The sequence below is a fragment of the Archocentrus centrarchus genome, chromosome 1, assembly GCF_007364275.1.
Source record: "Archocentrus centrarchus isolate MPI-CPG fArcCen1 chromosome 1, fArcCen1, whole genome shotgun sequence".
NCBI classification, from domain to species: domain Eukaryota; kingdom Metazoa; phylum Chordata; class Actinopteri; order Cichliformes; family Cichlidae; genus Archocentrus; species Archocentrus centrarchus.
In genome coordinates, this window is record NC_044346.1 from 25969055 (window position 1) to 25984549 (window position 15495).

Genomic DNA, 15495 nt, shown 5'->3' on the forward strand with positions numbered 1-15495 from the left:
TATTAACTCAGATGTGTTCAGCAAGATTTTTTCATATTTAAAACACACCACACACACACACACACATCCGAGTTGTTGTTTTAATGAATTCTGTTTTGTTTTTATTGAGGTTGAAAACAAAAAGGTCAGCTAACATGTTCTTAAGTTTACTGTCATGAATTTTGAAGTCGTTTTTACTCAATTCTTAGCGAAAAGTCTGCATTTCAGTCACATATTGATTGTTTGATCTGAACTCCACAGTGGTGGTGTACAGAGGCAAAACTACAAAAAATGTGTCTTTGTCTTTCTAGTCCTTTACTCATTTGTAAGCTTTGCATAGGTTGCAAAGACATTTACATCAGTGTAGTTTAAAAGGTTGAAATTGGTAAATACAGTCTCAACAGCCCTCTCACTGGTCGTGCAGTGCAGTGAAACACCCTCACATGTTAAATTAGTGATAAGATATGGATGTAAAAAAAATAGGAAGTGATGGGAAACAACCCTGTGAACTTTCACATTGTTTCTTAAACAGTGGTTGAACTCCTGTCACCTGTATTTAAGGTTTCACAACTAATATTTGCACACCTCTGAACCAAAAAAACAGCATTAACAATATTAATCTCTGGAGCTTGAAACTCCTGAGACTACTGTGACCTGGATGACTGAGAACCTGCACAGACATTAGCAATATTTTCATGGTGGTTCAGGATGTGTTTGTGAACGTGGCAGATTTGTATATTTTATTTCATTTTTAGAATCTTCTGGAATTTCCAGTTAATTAAAAACACCCATTTTAGCTGTTCATGTTAATCCTGCAGCCAAAAGAGAGCATTGCAGAGCTGGGTTGAACCTCCAGATGCAGATATGACACATACACACACAGACACACACACACACACACACACACAGTGGAGAGTAGTTTGGGTGTTTTTATTTTCAGGAAGACAGAATTGTGAAAAATACTTTTCTAATTGCATCCTTCTTTCATAGTTCAGATTTTTGTGTGTAATTTTAGTGCTTTTCCAAAATCTAAAAGGAACTGTCTTGACCATACAGTGAATGTCAGGAGGAATATATAATCATAGCCACAGGTGATGAAATAACTTCTGAACAACAGGTTTGTTAGTTTTCATCATTGCCATAATGTCTGCTCGCTCATTTATGTTGAAATAAATTAATTGTACTTAGGTGATGTTTTCACATGTCTTTATGATTCACTGTCATTGGATTAATCTTTAAACAAGACTATTCTCTTTATTTTCTCTTGCATGTACTGTTACAGTGGTGGGTGGTCTTATTAAGCATGGCCACAGTTTAAAATAATGAGGTCAGCAAATAATCGCTGTGAGTTGAAGGTTCAGGCTTTAGACTGCTCTAAAATGCACCGTGTGTCATATTTTGGAGTGCAGCGGAGATGACGATCCAAATGTAAGACACAGAGAAGCAGACTTCAAAAACAGAAGGTGATATTTGTTATTTATTTATTTAAGGCTGGAAATTAGAAACACTGGGGAGGAAAGCAGGGAACAAAAACAGGTTCAACTGAAATATATGGCTCCATATGCACAGGAACAGACTGAGGATTAACCAGAGGAGTAGAAACAGATGGGTAACAACATCCATCCATCTATCTATCCATCCATCCATCCATCCATTTCGCGAATACAAGCGGCAGAAATGAGCTTCCTCCAAAGGGTGGCTGGCCTCTCCCTTACCCTCCTGGGACCCGAGCTCCTGTTTGCGATGCATTTACAATTTCTCCTAGATATTTGTGATTATATGGACCTGATATGTAAATAAACTAAGCTTCCTCTTTGAACAGGAAGTTGTATTTTGTTACATGGTTGTTACATACTTTTTTGAGAAAAAAAAGACATCCTTAGATGTGGACACTGGGATCATTTTATAGCATAACACAACAAATACAACATGACTTAACAAAGTATAAAACAGTATTGAGCACAATGAAGTATAAGATGCAGAAAAGCCAAAATGTAATGTCCCCATATGTGGACACAGGGTCTCAGGAGGTTGAAGAGATGGTGAGGAGTGCACCCATTTGTGAGGGGGTCAGAGTAGAGCTGCTGCTCCTCCACATCAAAAGGAGCCAGTTGAGGTGGCTTGGGCATCTAACTAGGATGCCTTCTCTGCGCCTCTTGGGTGAGGTCTTCCAGGCATGTCCTAGGAGGCCCTGGGGCAGACCCAGGACACGCTGGAGAGATTATATCTCTCAGCTGGCCTGGGAACGCCTTGGGGTCCCTGGTGGAGGTGACTGGAGAGAGGGAAGTCTGGGCTTCTCTGCTTAGGCTGCTCCCCCCACGACCCAGCCCCAGATAAGCGGAAGAAGATGGATGGATGGATGGTTTGTTTGGAGCTCAGTGAAGAAAGTTTGTGTTTAAGTTTTTAAGCTCTTACATATTTAGAAACTACCAGCCCCCAAACAGAAACAGATGTTTGTCCATGTGAGGACAGAAGTCCAAAATTTATGTGTGGAACAACTTTGATTTTTTTCTTTTCCCCCTCCACAGCGCACAGATTTAACCCTGAAGAAACACGACTTTTACACCAACTGGTGGAACTAAAGGATTTAATTACAGCTCTCGCTCTAACAGTAATGGTGCAGCATCTCTTTCAAATAAAGGATCACAGCCCAGCTGCTACCTTAACAGCAGTGCAATTAAAAACCTATTATTACTGTTGCACAGCTGTTAATTATTGACAAAACATAATGAGCTTTGGTAACACCATTGTTGGGGTAGTCTTCATGTGTTCCTGCCATCCCTACTTTGGATATAAATACAGATAAGAATGAAGTGGAGAAAACTCAGAAGAGCCCTCTGCGAGGAAGTTACAATAAAACTCCTTCCTGATGATGACGATGGCTGAATAAAATGGGATGAATGTAAAATTAGCACAAGAAAGGCCAGTATTCTTATCAACAAAACAGTTAAGTGAACAAAGAAATCCAGAAACATTTAATTTAGGTATTCATTTATACTGTGCATATTTTGTGATATTACGGTCTGGATTAGTGTTCTTTCAGAGGCCCTAATTGGCTAAAACCTGTAGATGGTGCTGCTGTCGCTAACATCCTGCATGAGAGACTTCCGGGGTAGATATGAAACAGACACGTGTTTAAACAGAGCTGATGTGTTTCAGAATTGCTGATACTCTTTGATAAACTCCTTGCTTTCATCCAGATCCACCAGCTTATAAATGTTACTGATCTTTCTTTCAGTTCACTGTCTCAGTATCTGCACTGATGGCTGTTTGGCCAAAGAGTTAATTCCATTATTTCTTCCCACAGTATGATGGACTCTACAAAGTAAACAATCTGTTGAGTGTAGCAGCACAGGTCAGGTTATTTATTGTCAGCCTGTAAGAAAAATGGGTCAGTTTCAAGTCCAAAAGTATCAGAAAACACTGGGTTCTGTTGATGGTCCCAGAAAAAATGAGCCACCTGGTAAATTTAAGCTGCATTGAGTTTTATATGTATTATTTTTTATTTTGCGCTCAAAGCAAGACAGCTATTAATGTAGTTTGGATAAATGCAATGAATCTACTGCTGACACCTTGCCTGAAGTCCATGACTGCTTATGGTGAAACATGTAGAATGGAAATCATATAAAGATCATAGTTTTCTTAGTAACCTTGCTTTTTGTTTGTTTTTTTAAAGTAATCACTCTGAATCAAAAAGAAAAAAAGAAGAGACCCATGAGTGTTTGCTGGAGAAGAACAAAAACGGAAAATGACATTTTTAAGAAGCAGTCACATCAGATACTGTTAGACTGTCTCTTTATTCTGATCTCTTTGGCAAATTGGCTTCCTGTAAAATCAAAACAGAACAGAAAATGTTATTGTAAAGACTTATTTTTGTTTTATTCTCAGACAATTAACAATAACTTGATCATAGATTTATTGATAATGCTGTGAAACAAAGGCTTTTTTTTGTGTGTTTGTTCTGACTGCTCATGCCTCAGAGGTAGAGAAATTATATATTATTTTCCTGAAATGTTGCTTTTGTGCCCGGCAATTTAAATTGTAACTACATTTACAAATATCATTGTCCTGGTCATAAAAGTGAAGTTTGTAAAGAGTAATGTATATTTTCTCTACCTTTTCTCTACCAGTAATCAGAATAATAACACTTAATACAAAGGGACAACTATTGTGTTGCATAGTGTAATCATTTCTAAAGCATCGCCTACAGAAAACTTGTTTTGATAGTGTTTACCATAATTTTAAATACACCATTTGTGAAGATCTGCCTTAAAACATATGTAAGCCATCAGTTTTAAATATTTTTGCCTGTTGATGCCTGCCATCAAAGCCTGCTAGTAGGTAGAGCAGGACATCTACTGGCCATAGCTGGTAAATAAATATAGCACACTACTTTGTACACTGGATCAAAACTTAACCAAGTTTAAAGGTACTTTATGAAAACTAAAATGTGAATAAATTCAAAGTTTCAATGTCAAACTGTCCATTGCTTCTGTCTGGGTAATATCACAGAACTGAATTCTTTCTGCACTGAATCATGTGGATTTTAAATGTGTCCTCCACATTAAAATGATACATTGAACCAGACTCTAAGGGATTATCTGAGAGTCATTTCCAAAATCAGTTCAAAATAAATATCATTCATACCCTGAGCAACCTTTAATGACAGAATCCCAGACTGGCAGCCGATGTCCTGTCATTCCCTGAAATGCTCCCAGGTTCTTATTTCTGAAAAGAAGGCATCTCCAGGGCAGGCGGTGTAGTTCACCACCTGTCTGTGGCCGTGGATGGTGAAATTGGTAGCCAGTCCTCCTCCATGTACAGCACATTGGACTAGACGATGACGTAGCAGGTCCATGGCATAGCGAGAGGGCAGGGTGGTAGTGTAGTTACCAATGATTGACACACCATACCCGACGTCATTGTGTCCCCTGGTGTGTGTGCCGAGGTGGTGCCAACCTCTACCCTCATAAACGTAGCCGTCAGACCCGACCACAAAGCTGAGGGCACAAAAATATGAGAGCGCATGATCACTGAATGAGGTGGACGGTCTCTACATAAATAGTGTGAGATAATGGAATTTATTCTGATGCATTACAACACAATGCTTTAACAGCATACAATAACATTCCTAAAAATACTTCTACTAATAACATAAATGAAAAAATTTCTCTACTAAAAGGAATATTTTTGGCAATTTGGGAATTTTCAGGGGTTTTTCAACAATCACAACTCCCATATTTATGTGTTACCACTTCCAGCACCTGTAAAACTTACTAAAATAAACATATAAAAACTAAAATTTGTACTATTAGAGAATTTTTTTTTGATACAACATGGCCACAATTTGTCACTTTTACAGGAAAGACAAAAGGCTCTGAAAGGTTAACAGCTTCTGTGTATAGTAGCTCCATATTTAAGTCAATGACAAGAGAGTGGTATACATCTGTTCATCTAACAAATGCTCAGCAGCAACGTGTAATAGTACTATTCCTGTGCCAAACTAAGTTTGCTTACCTGTATCCGATGTCACTCCAACCACGGTCCTCCTGGTGGAAACGCTGCATGGCCCTCATGTCACGAGAACAGCTTGGGAAGGATAAACAGGGTGATGATGGCTCATAGGTGTGGTGAATGTACAGATATTGGAGAGGAAGAGACAGTGGAATAGTTGTTCCCTGGTGGGGCTTTGCCCCCCACTGACAGCGAGGGATGATTTGAGGGCAGTCTGTGGGTAGGAGGAGACAGTATGAGAGTTAGAAAAGTAATACCACTTCAGACTTGAGCATATTACTTAAACAGTAAAAAGTTTATTTTTCCAACCGTGTAAGTCCCACTTAGTGCAGCCAACATCTTTCACTTTCTTAGATCTGTTTTTGTGTCCACTCACTCCTGGGAGACATCTTTATGGTCTTTATCTGCTCACTCTGTACTTTGATGCTAAACTTGCAGGGTTGGGTGCTATTTGCTAGCAGCGGTGTCCATTGGTTTGCACTGAGGCTAAACTAAACTCAGACAAATATCTTAAAAGGGGGCTGATGCCAATTTTTTTGGAGATGGAGCCAGGCCCTTTAAAGCATGGGACACAGGGTGAAGCAGTGGGAGTGATGCTTTAAAACTGATTGCGGTTCATAGCTAATGAATACAGCAGATGCCTGCCAGAACTCTTCTGACAAATATGGCCCGCTGGATGGTTTTCAAAGTGAAAATTGTACAGAAGGAGGATGGCACAATGACAGACTTTAATGTGCTTTGCACCAGGAATCATTGTGCAGTAAGTCCGTAAGAATGGATGGTGTCATTAAAATGTCCACACAGTTAATTTTGTCTGAGCCAAAGGTCTGAATCATTTGCACATTTACAGAAAAGACATTTCCCATGACCTACCATACAACACCAAAGAAAAGTAGCCAAGCCAAGGATGGAAGAATTTCTTTGTAATAACAGTTGACTAACTGTATGTGGAAAAACTGAAACATATTTGTTTCAGATTGTTTTTTAAATGGACTGTAATGCCCATTAAATGTTAACCTTTCCAGAATTAAATTGTGCTTTGCTGTGGTGCACTGGGGTGAAGGCACTAAGGGAAAGGATGCAAACAGACTAATCAAACTCATCAGGAAGGTTGAGTCTGCTGTTGGCACAAAGCTTGCCACTCTGGAGGTGGTGGCTGAGGACAGAATGCTGACAAAACTGAAAGCCATCATGAGTAATGCCTCCCAGCCTCTACACAACACAGTAGACAACAAGTAAGTTCAGCAATAGATACCTACAACCACTACTCAAAGGAAAGATGCAGGAAATCATTTGTGCCCTGTGCAATAAGACTGTATAATTCTGTATACCCACAGAATCCCAGACATGCACACACTGTAATTTATTCCTCATTTATTTATTTATTCTTTCTTATTTATATTGCCATTCCATACAGTTTTTAGCATCATCTCTACTTTCTTTAAATTGCTTGAAATACCCTGCTGCTCAACAAGTCAATTTTTCCTTGTGGGATCAATAAAGTTGCCTGTCTGTCTGTCTGTCCGTCCATCCATCCGTCCGTCCATATGTCTGTCTTTAAACTGTATGAGTTTGATACCCCCTGGCATACAGTATTGTTGGCTCACAGGATCAGGATGACGGAAAACTAAAAGGTAATATCAAAGAAATTCTGTCACTACACTCCAAATATACATCTTCCTCTGTGAGGCCTCATATCTGCCTAACTGTCAAATTACTTCCATTTTGTACACTTTAATGTATTTTGGTGTTGGCTTTCATTTCAAAGCAAGGTTGCTGCTGCTGGCAAACGGCCAAAATACACAGAAATGTTCACTGGAGTTAAAGATAGTTCAGTTAGTTAAGTATAGTTAAGTATTTTGGAGGTTTATTTTAATTACAGTGACACTATTAATTATCTTTTTAAAAGATGCTGATCGTAGCAGATTTGGAAAGCAGCTTTGGGTGACTTTTTTCTGCTTAATTTAATATTAAAGTGAATCAGTTCATGCTGACATTGCTTTTTAACCTAATGTGACCTTACGCTCTTTGGATCAAAAAGGTTTGTGTACTGTGTCTTATAAACAAACATGAAAAAAAAAATCTGATTCTTTCTGATTATTTTAAACTGCAAATTTGATGAAAACATCCAGGTTCAGTAGAATGTTGCACAAACGTATGATTAAATGTCTTCAGTCATTTTGTAGCTCACCGCAGTACTTCTTCACAAATGTCTCCAATCCATCCTTCACCGCCTTCCCCACTCCAGCGTCCATAGAAATCCATTCTGTCTTCTCCAGCTTCCAGACCAAGGCTAGTGTCTCCATCACCTGGCTGTGAAGATCAAAAGACTCTAGAATGGATCTAGAGAGTTCCCTTCTCCTTGGACTAATGTGACTGGTCACAGAATCCATGCCCTGTACCTCACTCAGATTAAAACTGTAGTACCCTCTTAAAGTCTCACTGAGGGCCCGTGGCTGTTCAGATGCACTTAAATTGCTGAGATCCATGCCCAGGATAAGGCCATCCATGCCACCATTGATCATGGCATCTGTGGCTAGAGTGGCAGGCTGAGACAGCTTGAAAATCCTGGGGTGCTCCACGCTGTCCCAGCACCCGTTAGGCCCCAGACGATGAGCTGGTGGGAAGTCCTGGAGACTGAGAAACGACAGGCCCAGTGTCCTGCCTAGGGTGAGAGGGAAGATCCCAGCTGGTGCTGTCCCCTCCATCTTAGCTTTTAGTCCTGATTCAAGTCCTATTAATAAGGGTGCAAGCGCCACTGTGGTTCCATCTTCTGCCAGAACCACCCCGCGTTCTTCTCCGTGATCCGTCACAATGTGGTGGATGGCCTTGTCAAAAAAACTGAAGGATGAGGCATTGAGAATGGCTGTCTCTAGGATCTCAGCATCGCTGAGATCATTGGAAGCACCCAAGAAATGGATGGTCATCATGTCATCATGGCCAGCAGTCCTCCGCAGGGCCTTGACCAGAGCCAGGGGGGGCAGACCAGGGTTGGAGTGTTCAACTTGCTGCACCGCTCGAATAAAGCCTTCCATGTTACGCAAGTGGACGCCTGTCAACAATACAAGCAGTGAAAAGCGCATTAATGAGTCAGTGAATAAAGTATTTATTTACTTCAGAATGAGAGTGAAACTGTGGCTCTTGCTCAGTAGCAGTATATAAGTTAGTTTAACAAAACATCCATCTAATGTCGTAACTGCTTACGCAACTTACGGGCATTAGTGCCTATCCAAAGTGACAGGCTTAAGGGTTCACATCAGCTAAGTTATGAACTGTGGTCCTCTATACATGACATCTTCACAGCTAATCTTATACAGATGGGAAAGAGCTATGCCAACACTGAGACTCACTGGAGGAGTTCAAACATACAGCTGAATGAACATGTGTTACGATCCTCCATTGTACTTTGTCTGTGAGTATATGGTGAGTATGTTCAATCTCATTATGGCTTTGCCTCGCTCTTTTAAGACATAAATTTTGGTAACAGATCAAATCCTTTCTAATTGGTTTCCGTGTTGATTGTGTTCCAAATAACATTTGATATTTGATAAGTTAATAATCCAATATTTTACAAAAAAGGGGGAAAGCTCTTAAAAAAAAAAAACTTCCTGATTTACAGATAACAAGAAACAAGTGAGTCAAAACACATCAGGTTGTCTATAGAAAAAACATTCCTTATCGTTAAGAAGACACCACATGATGTAATGAAGAATTTAATGCAAGATAACAAAATGTTTGTATATTTTAAATAACTGAGCTTACCTGTCGGCCTGCTGTAGACAGTAAAGAAGTAAAATAAAGCCAGAACAAAAAACTTAAGTCCAAAGAAAGCCATGCTGCACCTCCTGGTAAGTGCTTCTTAGAATGCTAAACAAATGAACAGTGAATATGACAGAATATCTACAATAATCCTCAACATGCAGATTTTTCACAAATGTCAACTGAGTAACACAGCGGTACCCCCTCACTTGGGTAGGTGTATTTGTGTGGTGTATTTGTGTACGTGCATGACTCCAGTGCTCTGTCCCAACAGGGAATCGTACAATCTGTACAGATGGCTCCAAATATTGATTTAACAAACAAATAGACGTGGGCTTGGAGGCAAAGAAAAACAAAAACTCACCTGGTTTAATTGATTGTATGAATAGTCATATGCTATGTAAGTGTAGGTTTATAGACAAACATAGATTGATCGAGCTGTACTGACATTATATCTCCAAATTTCTCTGTAAAGTTTTGGATGTCACTGGCTACGTTCAATTTCAACAGTTCTTTTTTTCTCTGGCTGTGTCCCAGAGTACTTAAAAATAGCCTGTGCACAACCACTCAGGGGTCTATACTGGAACTTCCCCTTTTTTTCCCCATTTATCCATCCATTCTCTTCTGCTTATCTGGTTCAGGGTTGCGAGGGGACTGGAGCCTATCCCAGTGTCATAGACCGAGATGCAGGGTGTGAATGTGAGTGTAATTAGCCAGCAAACTCGCCTGACCTTAACCCCATAGAAAATCTATGGGGTATTGTGAAAAGGAAGATGCGATACGGCAGACCCAACAATTCAGAAGTGCTGACGGCCACTATCAGAGCAACCTGGGCTCTTATAACACCTGAGCGGTGCCATAGACTGATCGACTCCATGCCACACCGCATTGCTGCAGTAATCCAGACAAATGCAGCCCCAACTAAATATTGAGTGCTGTACATGCTCATACTTTTCATCCATCCATTCTCCTCCGCTTATCCGGGGCCGGGTCGCAGGGCAAGAGCCTAAGCAGAGAAGCCCAGGTTTCCCTCTCCCCAGCCACCTCCTCCAGCTCATCCGGAGGGACCCCAAGGCGTTCCCGGGCCAGCCGAGAGATATAATCTCCCCAGCATGTACTGGGTCTACCACGGGGCCTCCTCCTGGTGGGACATGCCCGGAACACCTCACCCAAGAGGTGGCCAGGAGGCATCCTAATCAGATGCCCGAGCCACCTCAACTGGCTCCTTTCGATGTGGAGGAGCAGCGGCTCTACTCTGAGCCCCTCCCGGATGGCTGCACTCTTCACCTTATCTCTAAGGGAGAGGCCAGCCACCCTTCGAAGGAAACTAATTTCTGCCACTTGTATTCACGATCTTATTCTTTCGGTCACTACCCAAAGCTTGTGACCATAGGTGAGGGTAGGAACGTAGATTGACCTTTAAATCAAGAGCTTCGCTTTTACACTAAGCTCCCTCTTCACCGCGACAGACTGGTGCAGCGTCCGCATCACTGCAGAAGCAGCCCCGATCCGTCTGTCGACCTCCCGCTCCCGCTCCCTTCTCCTGTCACTCGTGAACAAGACCCCGAGATACTTGAACTCCTCCACTTGGGGCAAGAACTTGTCCCTGAGCCGGAGAGGGCACTCCACCCTTTTCCAGCTGAGGACCATGGCCTCAGACTTAGAGGTGCTGATTCTCATGCCAGCTGCTTCATACTCGGCTGCGAACCATTTCACTGCGAGCTAGAGGCCACCCCCTGATGAAGCCAACAGGACCGCATCATCTGCAAAGAGCAGAGATGAGACACTGAGGCCACCAAGGAAGAAGCCTTCCGCCACCTGGCTACGCCTAGAAATTCTGTCCATAAAAATTATGAACAGAAACTGCACCCTAACGAAGTCCAACACCCACAGGAAACGAATCCGACTTATTACCGGCTATACGGACCAAGCTCTCACTGCAGTTGTACAGAGACTGAATGGCCCACAGGAACCCCAGTGCACCGCAGGAACTCGGGACGAATCTCGCCCACCCCAGGGGCCCTGCCACCAAGGAGTTGTTTAACTACCTCAGTGACGTCACCCCCAGTGTTGGGCAAGTCATCTCCCTTGTCCCCAGACTCTGCTTCCACTACAGAAGGCGTGTCAGTGGGATTTAGGAGGTCCTTGATGTATTCCTTCCACTGTCCGACTATAGCCTCAGTTGAAGTCAGCAGCACCCCACCCACACTATAAACCATGTGAATGAAGCACCGCTTTCCCCTCCTGAGTTGCCTGATGGTTTGCCAGAATCCCTTCGATGCCGTCCGAAAGTCTTTTTCCATAGCCTCACCGAACTCCTCCCACACCCGAGTTTTTGCTTCGGCCACTGCCCGAGCTGCATTCCGCTTGGCCTGCCGATACCTGTCAGCTGCCTCCAGAGTCCCACAGGCTAACCAAGCCCGATAGGACTCTTTCTTCAGCTTGATGGCTCCCTTCACCTCCGGTGACCACCATCTGGTTCGGGGGTTACCACCACGACAGGCACCAACCACCTTGCAGCCACAGCTCTGAGCAGCAGTCTCAACAATGGAGGTGCGAAACATTGTTCATTCTGACTCTGTCACGGTCCCTGGCTGTTTTTTGTAGTGTTTTTCTCTTTTGCTCTCTCTGGTGTGTGTATGTGTATGTTGGTGGGTGTGTCTCTGTCTGGAGCTGTGGTGAGTCTCCTCCCTCATGGGCCGGCCCATGAGTAGCGGTATCCACACCTGTTCTTGATCAGCTCGTCTTCCTGCTCTACTTTAGCTGGCTTTCACTCGTCGCTGGATCGTTGACTGTGAAACCGTTAGTTTCGGCCACCTGTTGTGAATTTCCATTGCTATCACCACCTCGACTTACCTATGTTTCTTGTGCCCAGATTTCCCCGTCGTGTGGAAGCATTTCGGGAGACCACCGCTTAGTCTCACTCTCCAGCGTTCACCTCTCTGCCTGCCTGCCACACCACACCCGGAGCCCCATTCATCTCCACCACCCAGATTGTGCTCAGTCCTCACTGTAAATAAACCTTGCACTGAACCAACCACTTTGCGTCTGCTTTAAGTCCACAGCACCCAAACCTTGACAGACTCAATGTCCTCAGCCTCCCTCCCTAACTTGTCCCGCCGTGTCACAAAATTAAATAAGTTCTGATTGGATTTCTATATTGTGACTTGACAGAAAATGACATGGAATCCAAATTTTTACACAGCTTTTGGCTTTTAAAGACTATGGTCTTAACTTTTGATCAGCTGAAAAAAATCATGTTTGAGTGTAAATGCAGTTTTCAATAAATTCCCTGCTATATATATATATATATATATATATATATATATATATATTAGTTCCGCAAGTTAAATATTTTTGCAGGCAAGATTAAAATAAAAATCCCTTCCTGGGACTTCGTAGGCTCCGTAGCTGTGACTCGCTCAGCGATATCACGTGACACGGTGACGATTATATCAGGAAGTAACAAACTCAGGATAACTCAGGTGAAGTAAGCGATCAGGTGAGTGTTGATTATGGTCTTATTGAAAGCTGCTCATTAAAATAACGGAATCATTTTTGTAAATGTCTGTCATTTTTCTCATGCGCCTGCAGCAACTTGGTTAGCATTAGCAGTTAGTCTGTGGTCAGCAGCAGCTACAGCCATAATTTCCCCTGTGTTTCCTCTCACAGGTGTGCGTTAACTCACAATGGAGGCTCGCTTCACTAGAGGCAAGTCTGCTATTCTGGAGAGGCCCCTGAGCCGGCCTAAAACAGAGGTGAGTGTGAGCGCCTTCGCCCTGCTCTTCTCGGAGGTGGTGCAGTACTGCCAGAGCCGAGTGTACTCGGTGTCCGAGCTGCAAGCTCGCCTGGCGGAGCTGGGGCAGCGAGTGGGAGCCAGCCTGCTGGACGTGCTGGTCCTAAGGGAGAGAAACGGCAAGAGGGAGACCAAAGTGCTCAACATACTGTTGTTCATCAAGGTACACACTAACTGCGGCTGTGTGTGGACGTGTTTTTAAAGCCATTCATTTGAACTGTCAGGTTTTCATTCAGATCTCACACGGACCTTTCTCACTAATTAATATTAACTTTGCAAGAGGAATAATACAATGAAGAGTTTAAATCCAGCTACATTTTGGTAAGCTATTATTGAAATGCTGCTGAATATGTCTAAAAACCCCAGCAGGGACTGACAATACCTTTTTACTTACGTGTTACTGATACTTGTGAATGTAGAGCATCACTGTTAAATGTTTTCAGTCCAGTCAGAGATGAGGGGTATCATGATAGTGGCTATCAAGTTTCTTTATTTGCCCAGTTAATCTTATGAATTCATATGTAAATATATTCATTTTTATGCTTAGTTCACTCTCAGTGCTGGATTTAATATTCACCTTTGTCATCCTCTGTCATTTCCTTTGTACTTCACAGGTATCTGTGTGGAGGGCACTCTTTGGTAAGGAAGCAGACAAGCTTGAACAGGCCAACGACGATGACAGGACCTACTACATCATCGAGAAGGAGCCCCTCGTTAACACCTACATCTCTGTTCCCAAAGAGAACAGCACCTTGAACTGTGCAGCCTTCACAGGAGGGATCATCGAGGCCATTCTCACTCATAGCGGCTTCCCCGCCAAGGTCACTGTCCACTGGCACAAAGGCACCACGCTCATGATTAAGTTCGATGAGGCGGTGATCGCCAGAGACAAGGCACTTGAAGGCAGATAGAAGGGAGGCTTATGGGGGTGCATGTGGTTGGAGGTTTATTATTAGTTTCTCAGGACTCAAATGATCTTATGATTAAAAAGGAGTTCGTTACATGTGAGAAACAGGAATACGTTTGCTAATTATTTCAGCTCTGAAGGAAGGTGTGCTATGTTGCATATGCTGGATTGATTGACTTGATAGCTTTTCAGTGGAGGCTGAATTTGTGAAGTCAAATTCAGAATGTAAGCAACACACTAGAATCTTTTATTTAAAACCTAGTGCCCTAGTGCTCTTAAAGAAGGGGATTGTTTTTATTGCACAATGTAGACTGATACCAGCAATTTCCAGATCAAGCAGCTGACAGAAAATGTCCCATTTCCTCATATTCGCTAAATATGTGGCTGCATCTGTATTGTCAGGCCTGATGTCATCACAGGTGTCCACGTTTGTATTGCAGGGTCACTGCAACACTGCTGCACCCACTTATTCAAGAGGTGGAGCAGCTTTGTTTGTGTGACATGTTAATCCTGCAACTGCTTTATGGTTAGCATGTGTTTCTGCTAAATAATATTTATACCTGTAATTTGCTATGATAAAATGTAAAATGTATAAGAATGTGTTTGGAAATTAATTTTTTTCTTTTTGTTTGGTTTCTTTTAAAAATAAATACATAGGTTGTTCACCATAAACTAGAAAATTAAAAGCTGAGTAGTCAGGCAGGGGTGATGAGTCATTAGTCTCAGAGAGGTATAATAAAACACTGTTCCTGGTTTGAGGTGTCACAAAAATTATGGTAATGCTAGTGCTTTGAAAAAGTATTGACTCATTTTTTATTTTTTGTATATATCTCACACTTAAATATTTCATATCATCAAATTAATTTTAATATTAGACAGAGGTAAACACATGTATTTGAGTAAATATAAAATGTAGTCTTTACATGATAATTTCATTGATTAATACAAAAACCAAGGGTCCAGATGCAGCTGACATGTAACAGCAGGCCTAATGATCAATAAATAACAGTATAATATAATCAAAATTGATGAGACGGAGTATCTAGAGCAGGGATCCTCACATCCAGGCCTTGAGAGCCCCTGTCCTGCAGGTTTTAGACGTGTCTCTGCTTCAACACACCTGAGTCAAATATAGAAGTCATTAGCAGGACTCTGGAAAACTTGACTGCATACTGAGGAGGTAATTCAGCCATTTGATTCAGGTGCGCTGGATCAGGGACACATCTAAAACCTGCAGGACACTGGGCCACGAGGCCTGGATGTGAGGTTCCCTGATCTAGAGGCTTTGTGTTTATTTTTTTCCTGAAATATACAGCATTACATGACAGTAATTGTGAAGTGCTTTGAGAGGCTGGTTCTCCAGCACATCAAAGACCCCCCCCCCCACACACACACACACACACACTTTCGACACTCATCAGTTTACATATCGTGCAAATGGATCCACAGAGGACGCCATCGCTGTAGCTCTCCACTCTGTGTTGAGCCACTTGGAGCAGCAGCAGAGCTACGCTCGCATGCTCTCTGTGGATTACAGCTC

The 15495-nt window shown here is 42.3% G+C and overlaps 2 protein-coding genes across 4 annotated transcripts; one reads left to right on the forward strand and one right to left on the reverse strand.

The window, feature by feature from the left end:
• Positions 1 to 3728: 3728 nt before the first annotated feature.
• On the reverse strand, positions 3729 to 9447 carry LOC115778671 (N-acetylmuramoyl-L-alanine amidase-like). The gene is made up of 5 exons (XM_030726882.1): positions 9256 to 9447; positions 7685 to 8545; positions 5497 to 5707; positions 4627 to 4979; positions 3729 to 3805 (listed from the first exon to the last, which is right to left on the reverse strand). The coding sequence occupies exons 1-4, from the start codon at positions 9326 to 9328 to the stop codon at positions 4676 to 4678; spliced, it is 1449 nt and encodes a 482-aa protein (XP_030582742.1). The 5' UTR covers positions 9329 to 9447; the 3' UTR covers positions 3729 to 3805; positions 4627 to 4675.
• A 2753-nt stretch (positions 9448 to 12200) lies between these two features.
• trappc5 (trafficking protein particle complex subunit 5) lies at positions 12201 to 14555 on the forward strand. 3 transcript variants are annotated; one of them, XM_030727089.1, is made up of 3 exons: positions 12201 to 12264; positions 12925 to 13211; positions 13663 to 14553. In XM_030727089.1, the coding sequence occupies exons 2-3, from the start codon at positions 12942 to 12944 to the stop codon at positions 13957 to 13959; spliced, it is 567 nt and encodes a 188-aa protein (XP_030582949.1). In that variant the 5' UTR covers positions 12201 to 12264; positions 12925 to 12941; the 3' UTR covers positions 13960 to 14553. The 3 variants fall into 3 exon arrangements, with proteins under 3 accessions (XP_030582949.1, XP_030582942.1, XP_030582957.1); XM_030727082.1 differs by lacking the exon at positions 12201 to 12264 and adding an exon at positions 12685 to 12754 and having other exon boundaries at positions 13663 to 14552; XM_030727097.1 differs by lacking the exon at positions 12201 to 12264 and having other exon boundaries at positions 12933 to 13211; positions 13663 to 14555.
• Positions 14556 to 15495: the final 940 nt, after the last annotated feature.